Here is a 14,841-nt window from a genome sequence, read left to right as displayed (position 1 = left end):
ATAAAGGTGAGCCAACAGGAAGGTAATCTAGACTTTGAGAAATTGGGAGGAGTGGGGTGGGGAGGACATACCTAGTTGAACGTACATCTTACCAAACATAAAGACCCAGGTTCAAGCTTCTGGTCTCCATCTATGAGAGGGAAGCTTCATGAGCAGTGAAGCAGTTCTACAGGTGTGTCTCTCTTCCTCTGTTTCCCTCCCACCTTCTCTCCCTACTTTCACCTTTCACCTCAGTTTCTCTGTCTCTATGCGATAAACAAAAAAATAAAATGTGCATGGGGCTGGGTGGTAGCACAGCGGGTTAGGCACACATGGTGCAAAGTGCAAGGACCGCCGAAAGAATCCTTGTTCAAGCCCCCAGATCCCCACCTGTAGGGGGGTCGCTTCACAAGTGGTCAAGCAGGTCTGCAAATGTCTTTCTCTCCCCCCCCTTGATTTTTCCCTGCCCTATCCAACACAGTTAATAATAACAACAACAATTATAAACAAGGGCAACAAAAATGGGAAAAACAGCCTCTAGGAGCAGTGGATTTGTAGTGCAGGCACTGAGCCCCAGCGATAACCCTGGAGGCAAAATAACAATAATAATAATAAATAAATAAATTTTTAAAATATGGAGTATTGCACCAAAGTAAAAGACTCTGGGGTGGGGGGTTCAAGTCCTGGAACATGATGGCAGAGGAGGACCTAGTGGGGGTTGTAGTATGTGGAAAACAGGGAAATGTCATGCATGTATAAACTACTGTATTTACTGTCAACTGTAAAACATTAATCCCCAATAAAGAAATAAAATAAATAACTGGTTTTTTTTTTAAAAAGTGTGTGATTGGGGGAGGGACAAACCCCCTCCCCCAAACTCTGCTCCTGACTAAAGGGTCTTTTTAACATCATAAAGACTTTCACTTCAAAGTTCAGATAAAAGGATAGCGTAAACTTTATCTTAAAATGTATAGTTTCAGGGCCAGGCATTGCTGCACCTGGTTAAGTGCTCACATTACAGTGTACAAGGACCTGGGTTCAAGTACCTGGTCCCCACCTGCAGGGGAAAGCTTTGCAAGTGGTGAAGCAGTGTTGCAGGTGTCTGTCTCTCTCCCTCTCTATCTCACCTTCTTCTCTCAATTTCTCTCTGCCTCTATCCAATAATAAATAAAAATATTAAAAAAACAAACAACAAAATAAAAGGTATAGTTTCAACAAATGGTTCTAGGGTAACTGTATATCTACATGCAAAGGAATATGGAATTAAATAGTGCTCTGGTGTTGGTATGCTTTTAAAAACCTCTTCTGTTTCATTTGGTTTAATCCCCCCTGCTTAACACTATTCTAATTACATAACCACTTCATTCTATTTACATAACCGCTGTTAACAAGCACCACCCTCCCTCCAGGGCATTGGTGGTTCAGTGACAGAATTCTTGCCTGCTCCGCCCCCTCTCCTTGTCACACCCTGATTTTCACCAGTCACTTTTCTCTCCACCCTCTCTACATCACATCCTGTTTACACCCTACTTGGCAAGTATATATAAAGACAGCATTGTTAGTTTAGTTTTAGTTTAGCTTAGCTCGGCTTAGATTGTGCTGCGTCCTGCATGAATAAAGAGATACTGCCTACAGCTCAACCATGAGTCCCTGGTCGTCTGTTACCCACCCGTGAAGCCAGCCCGGCGAAAACAACATAGCCCGGCGAAAACAACACTCTGGTTTCACTCTCTCAGAAAAATTAATATATTTTTTAGATTTATTCATTATGAAAGAGAGAGAAAGGACAGCACTGCTCAGTTCTGGCATCAGGTGCAGGTGGTGCAAAACTATACTTCTGTAAACTTATAAAGCACTACTAAATCTTTGAAAAAATATTAAAAATATAAACAGGTAAAAATGGATATGGAACTTTAGCTTCTTTCCTGACCTGGAATTCACTACAATTACTGTTAGAATTTTGACATGGTCTGTTACCTCACCCCAAAACAAGAGGATTTTATTTTGTTTTGTAGGTTGGGTTTTGTCGGGCTGAGCTTCACTGACAGGAGACAGACGACCCGGGACTCACGGCTGGGTTATACGCAGTATCTCTTTATTCATGCAGGATGCAGCGCAATCTATACCAAGCTAGACTAAACTAACAACTAACTAAAACGAACCATGTTGTCTTTATATATACTTCCCAAGTAGGGTGTGAACAGGATGTGATGTAGAGAGGGTGGAGAGAAAAGTGACTGGTGAAAATCAGGGTATGACAAGGAGAGGGGGCGGAGCAGGCCAGAATTCTACCACTGAACCACCAATGCCCTGGAGGGAGGGTGGTGCTTGTTAACAGCGGTTATGTAAATAGAATGAAGTGGTTATGTAATTAGAATACTGTTAAGCAGGGGGGATTAAACCAAATGAAACAGAAGAGGTTTTTAAAAGCATACCAACAGGGTTTCTTTTGTTTTGTTTTTGTTTTTGCCACTAGGTTATGTGCCTACAAGATTCTACTACTCCCAGCAAACTCTTCTTCTCCCTCTCCTCCTTCTTCTTATTTTTTGGTATAGAGTGAGAGACAGAGAGGAAAAGAGACACCACAGCACTGTCCCACCATTTATGATGCAGGAGCTCCATATGATGACTCAGGGTTCAAATCTGGGTCCTTTGACACGAAGTTCATGCTCTACTGGAAGGACTATCTCCTGGCCCCCTAACCAGAAACGGTTTTTTTTTGGTTTGTTTTTGTTTTTTACCAGAGCACTGCTCAGCTCTGGCTTATGGTAGTGCTGGGGATTGAACCTAGCACTTTGTGGAGTCTCAGGCATAAAAGTCTTTTGTATAACCATTATGCCTTCCCAGGCCCAGAAAATCTTCTCTAGGTCCAAAAGTCTAAGTGTATGAACAACTGGGAAGTAGCAAAGATTCAATTCATTAGAAACTAAAGACGCCCAATTGCATTCCTATATTACCGTTGCTGGTTAAATCCTCCTGTAAGTCAGGCACTGTGCAACACACTCTGAAACACTATCCCAGTGAATTGTCATGCTGATCCCATATGGTATGTGTGAGTAATTCCATTTCACAGATGTTTGAAACTAAAGCTCAGAAAGGTTCCATAACTTGCCAGGATATGAGGCCACACATGCCTGACTCCAGGGTTGGTCCCTGTAACCTCAGGCATGTTCTTATCAAATATTTTCCTATACTGTGGTGGCAATTCCAAAACCACAACACTGTGTCCCTCAAGTGGCTGAGTGGCTGAGAACTGGAAAGTGATCAACTATAATGATGCCTGGAAAGAAAATAAAATGATAACTTATTACAATGTTTTACACATCTTGGCTTTGTGATTAGTGACTGTTTCAGAGATGGCACTTTTCCTTTTTCAATTAACAAAGGTATTTTAGACATGAGCAGAGATAATTTAAACACACCGCAGTAAGTAACCCAACAATACTGTCAAAATCTGCTAAAACTCAGTAGAGAACCAAAAGGACAGGAGAAGTTCTACAACAAATCCCAGTACAGATTAAAAATAATAATAATAAAGTGGGACAGATGTAGGTACTCTTTGGGCAGAAAGAAATATCACTCTAGGGGCAGGGGTAGACAGTATAATGGTTATGCAAAGGGCCTGCTATGCCTGAGGTTCCCAAGTCCCAGGTTCAATCTCCCACACTACCATAAGCCAGAACGCTCTTAAGCAGTGCTCTGGTAAAACAAACAAACAAATAAACAAATTACACTGGTAGGCTTTAGAAGAACCATAAAACTGACATGCATGCAGGTGAGGGTAAAAAGGTCATATCACTTTTTTAAGATGGTCTCACAGCCTTTGTAAACATCTACCTGGTTTTGATGCCCATAGAAATCTCATTAAACTCCCATTTATAGTGTGAAACTTGCACACAAGGATGTTATTATGCTGAATATACCTTTGTAAACTGTACATCTTTCTTCTCTGAGATTCTGACACATTTTCCAAGTTACTGAAGAGAAACTATTACTGTTTCACAAAGTTTCTAGCAGTACATGGGGATCTTGATAATAAGGTCTCATTTTGCCTTTAATTAGGTCAGTGGTTCTCAACTGGGGTCAATTCTGCCATCCAGAGGACATCTAGAAAATCTAGAGACCCTGGTTTTGTTTTATTTATTTATTTACTTACTTATTTATTTACTATGCTAACCAAATCACTGCTTGGCTTTGGTTTATAGTAGTGTCTCAGGAATAAAAGTCCCTCCCTCTCTCCCTCTTCCTCTCTCCAACCTTTTCTGCTACCAGGATTATTGCTGGGGCTCAGTGCCTGCATGATGAATCCATAGCTTTCAGTGTCCACTTTCTTTCCCCTTTTTCTTTCTTTCTTGGATAGACACAGAAAGAAATTGAGAGGGGAGAGTGACATAGTGAGAAAGAGAGACACCTGTACCACTGCTTCACCACTCGTGATGCTTCCCACATAGGTGGGGAGTTGGGACATGAGCTGAGCAATGCTCTGGTAAAGAAAAAGAAATACAAACACAAAAGGCTTCCTTGTAAGGCAGTCATATTCCATTAAATCACCAAAATGACTAACACAAAAGGAAGGAGGAAAGGCAGCCACTGTGCGCTCTCCAGGCCTTTTAGAAGACATGGAGTTGTCCCTGTGACTACAGACATGTGCATAGATAAGAACAGTGGGATTTAGACACAAATGAAATGGGCACTTTTCAAAAAGGAGTGCCCTACAAATGTCATCATGGCAAAACTGGAAGAGCCTAAGTGTGTCCCATCACACTGTTGGCACTCATAACACAAATGAGAAAAAAGGCAAGATTCTTGCCCTTTTTAAAAAAAAAATTTTTTTAATTTATTATTGGATAGAGAGACAGAAATTGAGAAGGGAGGGGTATATATAGAGGGAGAGAGACACAGAGACATCTGTAGCCCCGCTTCACCACTCTTGAAGCTTTCTCCCTGCAGATGGGGACCAGGGGCTTGAACCTAGATCCTTGTGCACTGTAGTATGTGCGCTTAACCAGGTGCACCACCGCCTGGCCCCAAGATTCTTGCCCTTTAATGAAGCGTATTCAGCACTTTAAAAGCAGAGATATTTTCCAGAAATGTGTGGAAGAAAATGATCAGAAAAAAAAAGGGAAGATGGGGCTGGGTGGTAGAGCAGCTGTTTGAGTACACGTGTCACAGTGCACAAGGACCCAGGCTCAAAGGATTTGCATCTGGGAAGCTTCACCAGCAGTCAAATAGAGCTGAAGATATCTCCCCACCTCATTTTCCTCTCAATTTCTTTCTCTATCCAAAATAAATAGATAACATAAAACTGAAAAAATAAAAATAAAAAAAGGGGAAGCAAAAGAAAAGGGTATCCGGATCAACTGAAGTGCCAGCCTGCTCCACCTAGAGAAACACAGTTTGTGAAACCAATGGAAAGGAGCCCAGGCACCAGTCCCTATGAATTCATGGCAAGCTCAATATAGGGCAGGGGTAGATAGCATAATGGTTATGCAAAGAGATTCTCATGCCTGAGGCTCCAAAGTCCCAGGTTCAATCCCCACCACCACCATAAGCCAGAGCTGAGCAGTACTCTAGTTAAAAAAAAAAAATCAATATAAAAACAATGAAAGGTCCAGTCTACAAAAATGTAAAACAAAAGCACACCTATAGTTCAGAAAGTTCAAAACATATGTAAATAATGTCCTAATGTTTAACAACAAGGGGAACAATTTTCTTTTTCTTCTACTTGGTTCTTTAGTAGTTTGCTAGCTATTTAATGTAATGATTCATTCCCCAGTGTTATGAAATAGTGGATTATTACACTGGTCTGTTCCACTTAATTTTATCCCATCTAGGCTACTAAATGGGAAAAATGTGTTATAAATATTACCAAGAGAAAACAAATATCACATTTAGTGGAAAATAACTGATACAACTTTAAAACAATATGACAAAAGAGTGAAAAACAGTCATTTGGGGGTGGGCAGTGGTGCACCTGGTAGAGTGCACATGTTGTCATGCTCAAGGCCTCATAGTCCCCCCCTGCAGGAGGAAAGCGTCTCCAAGGGTGAAGCCGTGCTTCAGGTGTCTCTCTTTCTCTCTCCTTCTCTAGCTCCCCATCCCTTTTCAATGTCTCTCTCTCTCCAACAAATAAATAAATATTTTAAAAGAATAAAAAAGAGTAATCATAATTTAAGGATGGGAGAAGTATCATTACACTTGACGCACAAGAGGTTTAATCCCATACTTCACCGTAAGCCAGAGCTAAGCAGTGCTCTGGTTAAAAAGGGGAGGAATAAAAGTAATTTTTTACTCCTTTCTTTTTTCTTCCCCTCCTTTTAAAAATAGTTTCAGGCGTGGGTGGGGGTGGAGGTGGGAGGGTGTGAGAGAGAGGGAGAGAGAGACCGTCCGCAACCCAAAGCTTTCTTCAATACAGTGGTAGTCAGGATAATAGTAATTTTAAACTTTAGTGAGTGCCCGATATATTTCTTCTTTATTGGAGGGATTAATGGTTTAGAGTCTACAGTAAAATGCAGTAGTTTGTACATGTGTAGTTAAGTGCCTAATATTTGTTCCACTTTTTTGCACTTTTATTATCATTTGAATATAATGGTCTACTTCCTAGCCATCTCTGCCCTATGAAACTAACTAGAAGAGTAAAAGTCTCCCCCTCCCACCCACACCAGAGTCTTTTACTTTGGTGCAATACACCAACTCCAGTTCAGGTTCTACTTGGGGACACAGAACTTTAATAGTGGCTGTGGTATAGAACTATACCCTGTAATTTTGGGACATTATTCAAGTGTATCTTTTACTTATAGTTTTATTGTTTTCAAAATATAATTAATACAGAACAATATTATGACTAATGTCACTCTATCTCCTTTTTTGCCTCACCACTCCTGTCACCAAAGGTCTGTGTTCCCATCCCCTTCTGCATAGATAACCACTACAGTTCTCCCAGTCTTAGATGTAGGTTAACATTTTCTTTCTTGTTCAGATGTACAATTCTCTATGTTCTGCATATGAGTGAAACCATTCTGTAGTTGTCCTTTACCTCCTTACTTGCTTAATTAAACATAATTTTCTCCAATTCCATTTACTGTTTCCCAAAGAATATAATATCAGCTTTTTATTGCTGAGTAATATTCCATTCAGTATATGTCCCATAACATTTTTATCTAGTCATCTCTCAAAGGGCATTTTGGTTGTTTCCAAGTTTTTTCTATTGTGAATAAAGCCATTATGAACATGGAGAGAAAAGAAGAAGAAGAAGAAGAAGAGTAAAAGTCTCTGAAAGTATGCCTCTTCTATTTTCTCTCAAACTTATATTTTGAAAAATTTCAAGGCTCCAGAAAAACTGAAATAATATAACACCTGTATATCTTTCCATTAGATCACCCTTGTTAACATGTAGCCACATTTGTACTCCTCCTTCTTTTGTTGTTTAAGATGTATTTGTTTATGAGAGAGAGAGGGAGAGGGAGGGGAGGGGAAGGGAGGGGAGGGGAGAGGGAAAGGGAGAGGAAGAAGGAGAGGGAGAGGAAGGAGAGGGAGAGGAAGAAGGAAAGGGAAAGGGAGAGGAAGAGGAAGAGAGGGAGAGGAAGAGAGGGAGAGGAAGAGGAAGAGAGGGAGAGGGAGAGAGGGAGAGAGGGAGAGGGAAAGTAAAAGAGGGAGAGGGAGAGGGAGAAAGAGAGGGAGAGGGAGAGAGGGAGAGAGGGAGAGGGAAAGTAAAAGAGGGAGAGGGAGAGGGAGAAAGAGAGGGAGAGGGAGAGAGGGAGAAGGAGAGGGAGAGGGAGAGGGAGAGGGAGAGGGAGAGGGAAAGTAAAAGAGGGAGAGGGAGAGGGAGAGGGGGAGGGGGAGGGAGAGGGGGAGGGGAGAGGGAGAGGGAGAGAGGAAGAGGAAGAGAGGGAGAGAGGGAGAGAGGGAGAGGGAAAGTAAAAGAGGGAGAGGGAGAGGGAGAGAGGGAGAGGGAGAAAGAGAGGGAGAGGGAGAGAGGGAGAAGGAGAGGGAGAGGGAGAGGGAGAGGGGGAGGGAGAGGGAGAGGGGGAGGGGAGAGGGAGAGGGAGAGAGGGAGAGGAAGAGGAAGAGAGGGAGAGAGGGAGAGAGGGAGAGAGGGAGAGGGAAAGTAAAAGAGGGAGAGGGAGAGGGAGAGAGGGAGAGGGAGAAAGAGAGGGAGAGGGAGAGAGGGAGAAGGAGAGGGAGAGGGAGAGGGAGAGGGAGAGGGAGAGGGAGAGGGAGAGGGAAAGTAAAAGAGGGAGAGGGAGAGGGAGAGAGGGAGAGGGAGAGGGAGAAAGAGAGGGAGAGGGAGAGAGGGAGACGGAGAAAGAGAGGGAGAGGGAGAGAGGGAGAGGGAAAGTAAAAGAGGGAGAGGGAGAGGGAGAGAGGGAGAAGGAGAAAGAGAGGGAGAGGGAGAGGGATAGAGAGGGAGAGGGAGAGAGGGAGAAGGAGAGGGAGAGGGGGAGGGAGAGGGGGAGGGGGAGGGGGAGAGGGAGAGGGAGAGGGAGAGACCCCACCATTATGGGATATTTGATGGCCGGGTTTGAACACAACTTGTGCTTGTCTGCTGCTCTACCCAGATGACCGCCCAGGTCACTCCCTCTTTGCTTTTACCAGAGCCATTTGAAAGTTTGAGTTTAATGTGACACATCATAGAATCATTTTTTAAAGTATAAATAAACGTGTTTTGTATCTCAGGTGGTAGCACAGAGGGTTAAGTGCACGTGGTGCAAAGCATAAGGACCAACATAAGGATCTGGGTTTGAGCCCCTGGCTCCCCACCTGCAGGGGAGTCGCTTCACAAGCAGGTCTGTAGGTGTCTATCTTTCTCTCCCCCTCTGTCTTCCCCTCCTCTCTCCATTTCTTACTGTCCTATCCAATGACGACATCAATAACAACAATAACTACAACAATAAAACAACAAGAGCAACAAAAGGGAATAAATAAATTTTGAAAAAAAAAAAAGTTGTTTTTTTTCCATGAGAGGACCAGAATACCACTCTATGCAGTGCCAAGGACAGAACTCAGGGCCTTACACATTCCAGGCATGTACTCTACCACTGAACCATCTCCCAGGCCCTAAAATTCCTTCTAAATGTGACAGCATGCATCTCTTCAGAATAAGGATATTTAGTCTATGTAGCCCAAGTCGCCATTATCACACCTATTAACATCAATAAATCTCACAACATCTGGTCCAAATTGTCCTTATTTCCCCCATGAAAATAAAAGGGGGGGGCTATATAGTATTTTAGAAACTCAGGTTCCCAAAGTTCTAGGTTCAATCCCCTACACCACCATAAACCATAAACCAAAGCTGAGCAGTGCTCTGGTTAAAAAAAAGAAAGAAAAAGAAAAAAAGAAATTTAGGTTCTAATCAATGATTACACATCATAGCTAGCCAGGAAGTGCCTTTGGTCTACTAAAATCTCAAACAGATTTCAGCTCTTTTCTTTTCTGATACTGATATATTTCAAACAAGAGTCCCGCATGTTTTTAAAGTTATCTCTATGTGCGCCTATGCTCACATTTTCTAGTTTCTACTATTTGTTAAACCGTTCTCTCTAGATTTTCAGTGCTCATGTTCTCCCTCACCCTTCAATGTCAAGCTCTTAAAAAAAATTAAAAAAAAAAAGACATGCCCATACCTTCTTGCTTCTCAGATCTTCATTAATCTACTGAAATCCTATTTCATTCCCCTCACGCACTGATACTGTTCTCAATGAGGTCACCAGTAGCTGTCTACACAGCAAGTCCAATGAACATTTTTATCACCTTATCTGAACTTTCTGCCACGGTGGCTGCTCACTACCTCCAATAACTCTCAAACCTTGGCATAGCTCTACTTCTCTGAGTCGATGTCCTTGAAGGTTGGTGTTTATCATGGTTGTCCTTCATATTCTCATTCCCTCCGTGACTTTAATCACCAGTTAGTAGTGATTCTGAAATCTCTGCTCCAGTTAGAACTCTCTAGAGATCAAGAACCATCTACCGTACTCCTTGGCTCAAATTTCCCAGAGCGTCGTATATGTAGTGTGTCCTTAACAACTATTCCCCCCCCCCCCTGCAGCCCATTTCTCCTACATTTGTTTTCTCAAATAATAGAAATGCTAGGCCTCCAAGTTTAAAAACCTCTCCTCTTCTCCTCAATAAATCTATCACTAAGCCCTCAATTCTACCTCCAGTACAGTCCTCACCAGCTCTACATTAATAGCAGCCAAGACCCACAACATCTTCTACAGACCATCAGAGAGATAAAGTTCATCTCTGTGCTTTCACTTCTCTTGCTCTTCTATGATCTTTCCTTGACTCTCATAAGTTGTTTTTTTGAAACATACACCAATTCACATTAGTCATCTATTTAAAGCACTTTCCTTGACTCTCCACGCCCTGCTGGGAAATAATTTTGCATGGGGATTAAGAACACTGGAACTGGAGATGGAAAAAGCTGAATGCAGGGGCCGGGCGGTGGCGCACTTGTTTGAGCGCACATTATAATGTGCAAGGACCAGGGTACAAGCCCCGGTTCCCACCTGCAGGAGGAAAGCTTCACAAGTGGTAAAGCAGAACTACAGGTGTCTCTCTGTCTCTCTCCCTCTCTATCTCCCCCTTTCCTCTTGATTTCTGGCTATCTCTATCCAATAATAAAGATTTAAAAAAATTTATAAAGAGAAAAAGCTGAATGCAAATAGTAAATTCTTCATTTATTATGTGGTCACAAACCACTACTTAACCTTAAAGTGGGGATAACTGTATTTTTTTCCAGCTTGTGTGTATGCATGGTTTCACTGCTCCAAGGGTAACATCCGCGCCATTCACAGAGAAACACCACAGCACTAAGAACTACATCTAGTGCCAGTGGTATTTCCATGTGGTGGCAAGGTTTAAACTGTGAGCATGACAAGACACATGCCACTCAGTGAGCTACCACCTCCCTTGGCCCTCAATATGTTAAGAGATTATAAAATAATGTGTAAAACATTTGTTCCAATAACCAAAATTAAATATTTAATTATTTTATAAGTCCAGATTAGTTTGCATGGCCACTTATGATCCAGCCACACTGTTTCATCTTTCTGCTTTTGTATACAGAATTTCCTTTAACTAAAAAGTTTAGCATCATATTCCACACGCACACACACCAGTGCTGGCCAATGAATGAACTCTATGACTCCAACCTGCAGTCCAGGAGGTGGTACAGTGAAGTGCAGTCCAGGTGGTGAAGCAGGTCTGAAGGTGTCTGTCTTTCTCTCCCCCCTCTGTCTTTCCCTCCTCTCTCCATTTTTCTCTGTCCTATCTAACAACGATGACATCAATAACTACAACAATGAAAAACAAGAGCAACAAAAGGGGTAATAAATATTAAAAAATTTTTTAAAACTTAAATGTAATTTATGCAAACAACTTTTATGCCTGAGGCTCAGAGGTTCCAGGTTCAATTCCTGACATCACCATAACCATAGTCAGAACTGAGCAGTGAGTGCTCTGGGGGCGGGGTGGGGGAGAGAGAATCTTAAATGTAGCAAAGCTGAATTTAGATTGAAGCATTTTGGAAAGTTATGGTAACACAAATTCAAACATGCAAATGTACTATGGGGGAGGCATCCATAGAAGATTCCACCAAGGGAACAACTGGATAAGTAATCAGCAAAAGTCAGAACACTAAGTACAAGGTAGGAACCTCTATTTTAAGGTGATGACTAAATACTCAAGAATACCAACGCTATGGGTGAAAAGTGTAGCCTGAGGAGTTAATGGTCTTAAAATACTCCAAAAGACGAGGCAGGTGGCTTTCTATAACTGAAAGGCGAGTACAAGCAGCTCAACCTGTCAGATTCCTTTCTGAAATTCGAGAGCTCAAGTTTACCACATGCCAAGTCCATACTAAAAATACATGAGTTCTCTTACTAATGATAGGGAAAAAAACGTTTCGCTGGGAAGTAGGGAATCTCTCCTCAATATTTAAAAGAGCTTAAACATTTGTGCAAAGAGTAGTGAAATCTAGACTTGGCGTGCACCACCGCTTCTGTTTTTGGAACATGCTGTGACATCTACAAAACAAGTTCGGGGAGGGCTGCCCTCTCTTTGCTCTCCCAAGGCAAAAGGAGAGAGATGGTTTAGGGATCAGCCGGAGAAAGCTGTCAGCCTGAAAAATGCCAGAGGTTCATAAAGGGGTTAGCGCTGCAGCGAGAGGGAGCAATGGAGACGAGGGTGTCATGGACCAACGCGGCGCCGAGGCTGTCACAGAGCGGCCTTCCCCCCCTCCCGGCCTCGGGTCCCAGTCACTCACATGCGGAGCCCGCGCCCCCTTGGGGTCCTCCCGCCTCGCGGACAGCAGCCGCCTGGCGAGGAGGATAAACTACCAACTTCCTACTTCCGGCGCGCAACCTGGAAGCAAATCTCACAGCTCTGGCAAGGTCGCGCGCCCTACGATAATGCCTTCTACACTCCCTCCCAGCGCTTCCGCCCAAAACACAGCCCAGTGAGGTCCAGTGCACACGGGAAACTCTCGCGAGATCCAGTAATCACAAGTTCCGGCTCCCTCTGGTGTTGGTTCCCTTTTTTTTCTTTTTTGCCAGGATACTCAGCTCTGGCTAGGTGGTTCTGGGGATTGAACCTAGGAATGAGAGTAATTTTTTTTCACAATTTTTATTAGTGACGTAATATTGATTTATAAAATCATAAGATAATAGAAATATTAATTCCATAACATTTCCACCACCAGAGTTCTGTGTGTCCACATTTCCTACATTGGAAACTGCAGTTCTCCCATGGTCACAAATATGGGTTGACTTTATATCTATAGCTAGCTGTATCTATCTATCTATCTATATTTTTTTGCCCATTTTTTCCTACATTCCTGCCTTCACTTCCTTTCTAAGTCACACCTACACCTAATACTATTTCCAAGTGTCCTTCCTTTCCCCCCCTCTTCTCTCTGATAAGGGAAACTGCCTGGTTTCCTCTAGTGTTTTCCAGATTCATTTCCCTTTCTGTGATGGTTGGTACAAAATCAAGATTCCTGGGTGACAAATGCTTCAGGTCCTAGTGGAATTGGGGTTCAGAGTCCTCTGGTCTTCTTCCCTAGGCCTTTACCCCTCTGGGAGTATGGACAGTCTTTTTAAAAATTATTATTATTATTATTATTATTATTATTATAATTATTATAACAACCAGAGCACTGCTCAGCTCTGGCTTGTGGTGGTGTAGGGAATTGAACCTGGGACTTCGGAGCCTCAGGTATGAGAATCTCTTTGCATAACCATTATGCTATCTACTCCTGCCCCGCCAAAATTCTTTATGTGGCACAGAAGGTGGAAGTTCTGGCTTCTGTAATTGCTTCGTTGTTGGACATGGACATTGGCAGGTTGATCCATACCCCCAGCTTGTTTCTGTCTTTCCCTAGTGGGGCAGGGCTCTGGAGAGGTGAGGTTCCAGGACATATTGGTGAGGTTGTCTGCCCAGGGAAGTCAGGCTGGCATCATGGTAGCACCTGCAACTTGGATGAAAGATGGTAAGACATAAAACAGGGCAAAATGTTTAATGAATAGGAATCAAAGTAGAAATAGAACAGATGGAAATAGGGATCTTAGGGTGGAAAATAAGTGAGAAAGTCTATTTTAGGTATGTTCCTAGGGGTTCATTTCTTTAGCAATCATTGCTTGAGCTTGATAGGTGGACTAGAAATGTTGTCTGGGAAGATAATGTCAGAGTTGAGACTAGAACTAGAAAGTTGGATTAGGCCAGAGAGAAGCTCCCAACCTTAAGAAAGTGTATTAAGTACTATTAACAGCTTACCACATCAACATGACCTGGCCCCCACATCCACTCACATTTAGCACAAGACACTGTATAATCTTTGAGTCCCTGTCAGACTAAGCTTACAGTCCCTGGTCATAGATGGGAACATTCTAGGCTGCATTCATCTCAGGACAAGACTTCTTCAAGTGGCAGAGCAGGATGACCTAACCTCCCTTTAGAGAGTGGGGCAGTCCTACCATTACTACTTTATAGTTAAGGCAAAGTCCTAGAGAGTCCCATGAGAGGGTTTATGATAATGTTGCTGATGTGAAGTGACCAGTGACAGCAGAGGTATCTGTTGGGGGTCTAGACCCAAGGATGCCATGACTAGGACCTCAGGTGAGGGGGCCCAATAGTGGCCAAAAAGGCCATCATTAAGTGGGCCAGTCTCTTGCCCTTGTCCAGCTCCTCCCTTCTTTTTTTTTTTTTTTCCCTTCCCTTCTTTATACGAGTCATTCTGTATAACTATTTTGCTATCTTCTCTACTCAGTTCATTTTTTTTCCTCCAGGGTTATTGCTGGGGCTCTGTACATGCACTATGAATCGACTGCTCTCGGTGGTCACCTTTTTTCCATTGTTGTTGCTGTTGTTGTTGGATAGAACAGAGAGAAATTGAGAGAGGAGGGGAAGACAGAAAAGGGGAGAGAAAGATAGACACCTGCATACTTGCTTCACTATTTGTGAAGCCTCCCTCCCTGCTGCATGGGGAGCCATGGGCATGAATCGAGATCCTTGGGCTGGTCCTTGTGCTTCGTACTATGTGTGCTTAATCTGGTGCACCACTATTTTTTTTAAATTCTCTGCCACCTCTCCCTGAACTGATCCAAACTTCATGGATGAACTAATTCAACCTTTATTAACTCTTCAGCGAAGTGCTAGGCAGCATGTATGCTATAAAGGGTGGAATGGAAAAATTAGGTAATTGGAGGACAAATTCTTAACTCTGGGAACATCTAGTCTAAAAGGAAGCAAATAACTCAGATTTATTTACACATATACACTCACTATTTATTGAGGACTTGCTCTATGGCAGGTGTTAATTACTAAGGACTATATATTATGAATTACTATATTATGAACTCA

At 42.7% G+C, this 14,841-nt stretch overlaps 1 protein-coding gene across 2 annotated transcripts in view; it reads right to left on the bottom strand.

Annotated features, from left to right (window-relative positions):
- The window catches only part of C4H6orf89 (chromosome 4 C6orf89 homolog), a 45,584-nt gene extending 33,180 nt beyond the window's left edge, over nucleotides 1-12,404 (bottom strand). The window contains exon 1 of one of the 2 annotated variants that reach the window (XM_007517820.3): nucleotides 12,248-12,404. In XM_007517820.3, coding sequence (XP_007517882.1) covers nucleotides 12,248-12,249 — 2 coding nt within the window. In that variant the 5' untranslated portion in view covers nucleotides 12,250-12,404. The remainder of the gene's footprint in view (nucleotides 1-12,247) is intronic. The other variant, XM_060189718.1, reaches the window with a different exon arrangement.
- Nucleotides 12,405-14,841: the final 2,437 nt, after the last annotated feature.

This window comes from Erinaceus europaeus, chromosome 4 (assembly GCF_950295315.1).
Source record: "Erinaceus europaeus chromosome 4, mEriEur2.1, whole genome shotgun sequence".
In the NCBI taxonomy this organism is placed as follows: Eukaryota; Metazoa; Chordata; class Mammalia; order Eulipotyphla; family Erinaceidae; genus Erinaceus; species Erinaceus europaeus.
This window is presented reverse-complemented; position numbering and strand designations above follow the sequence as displayed.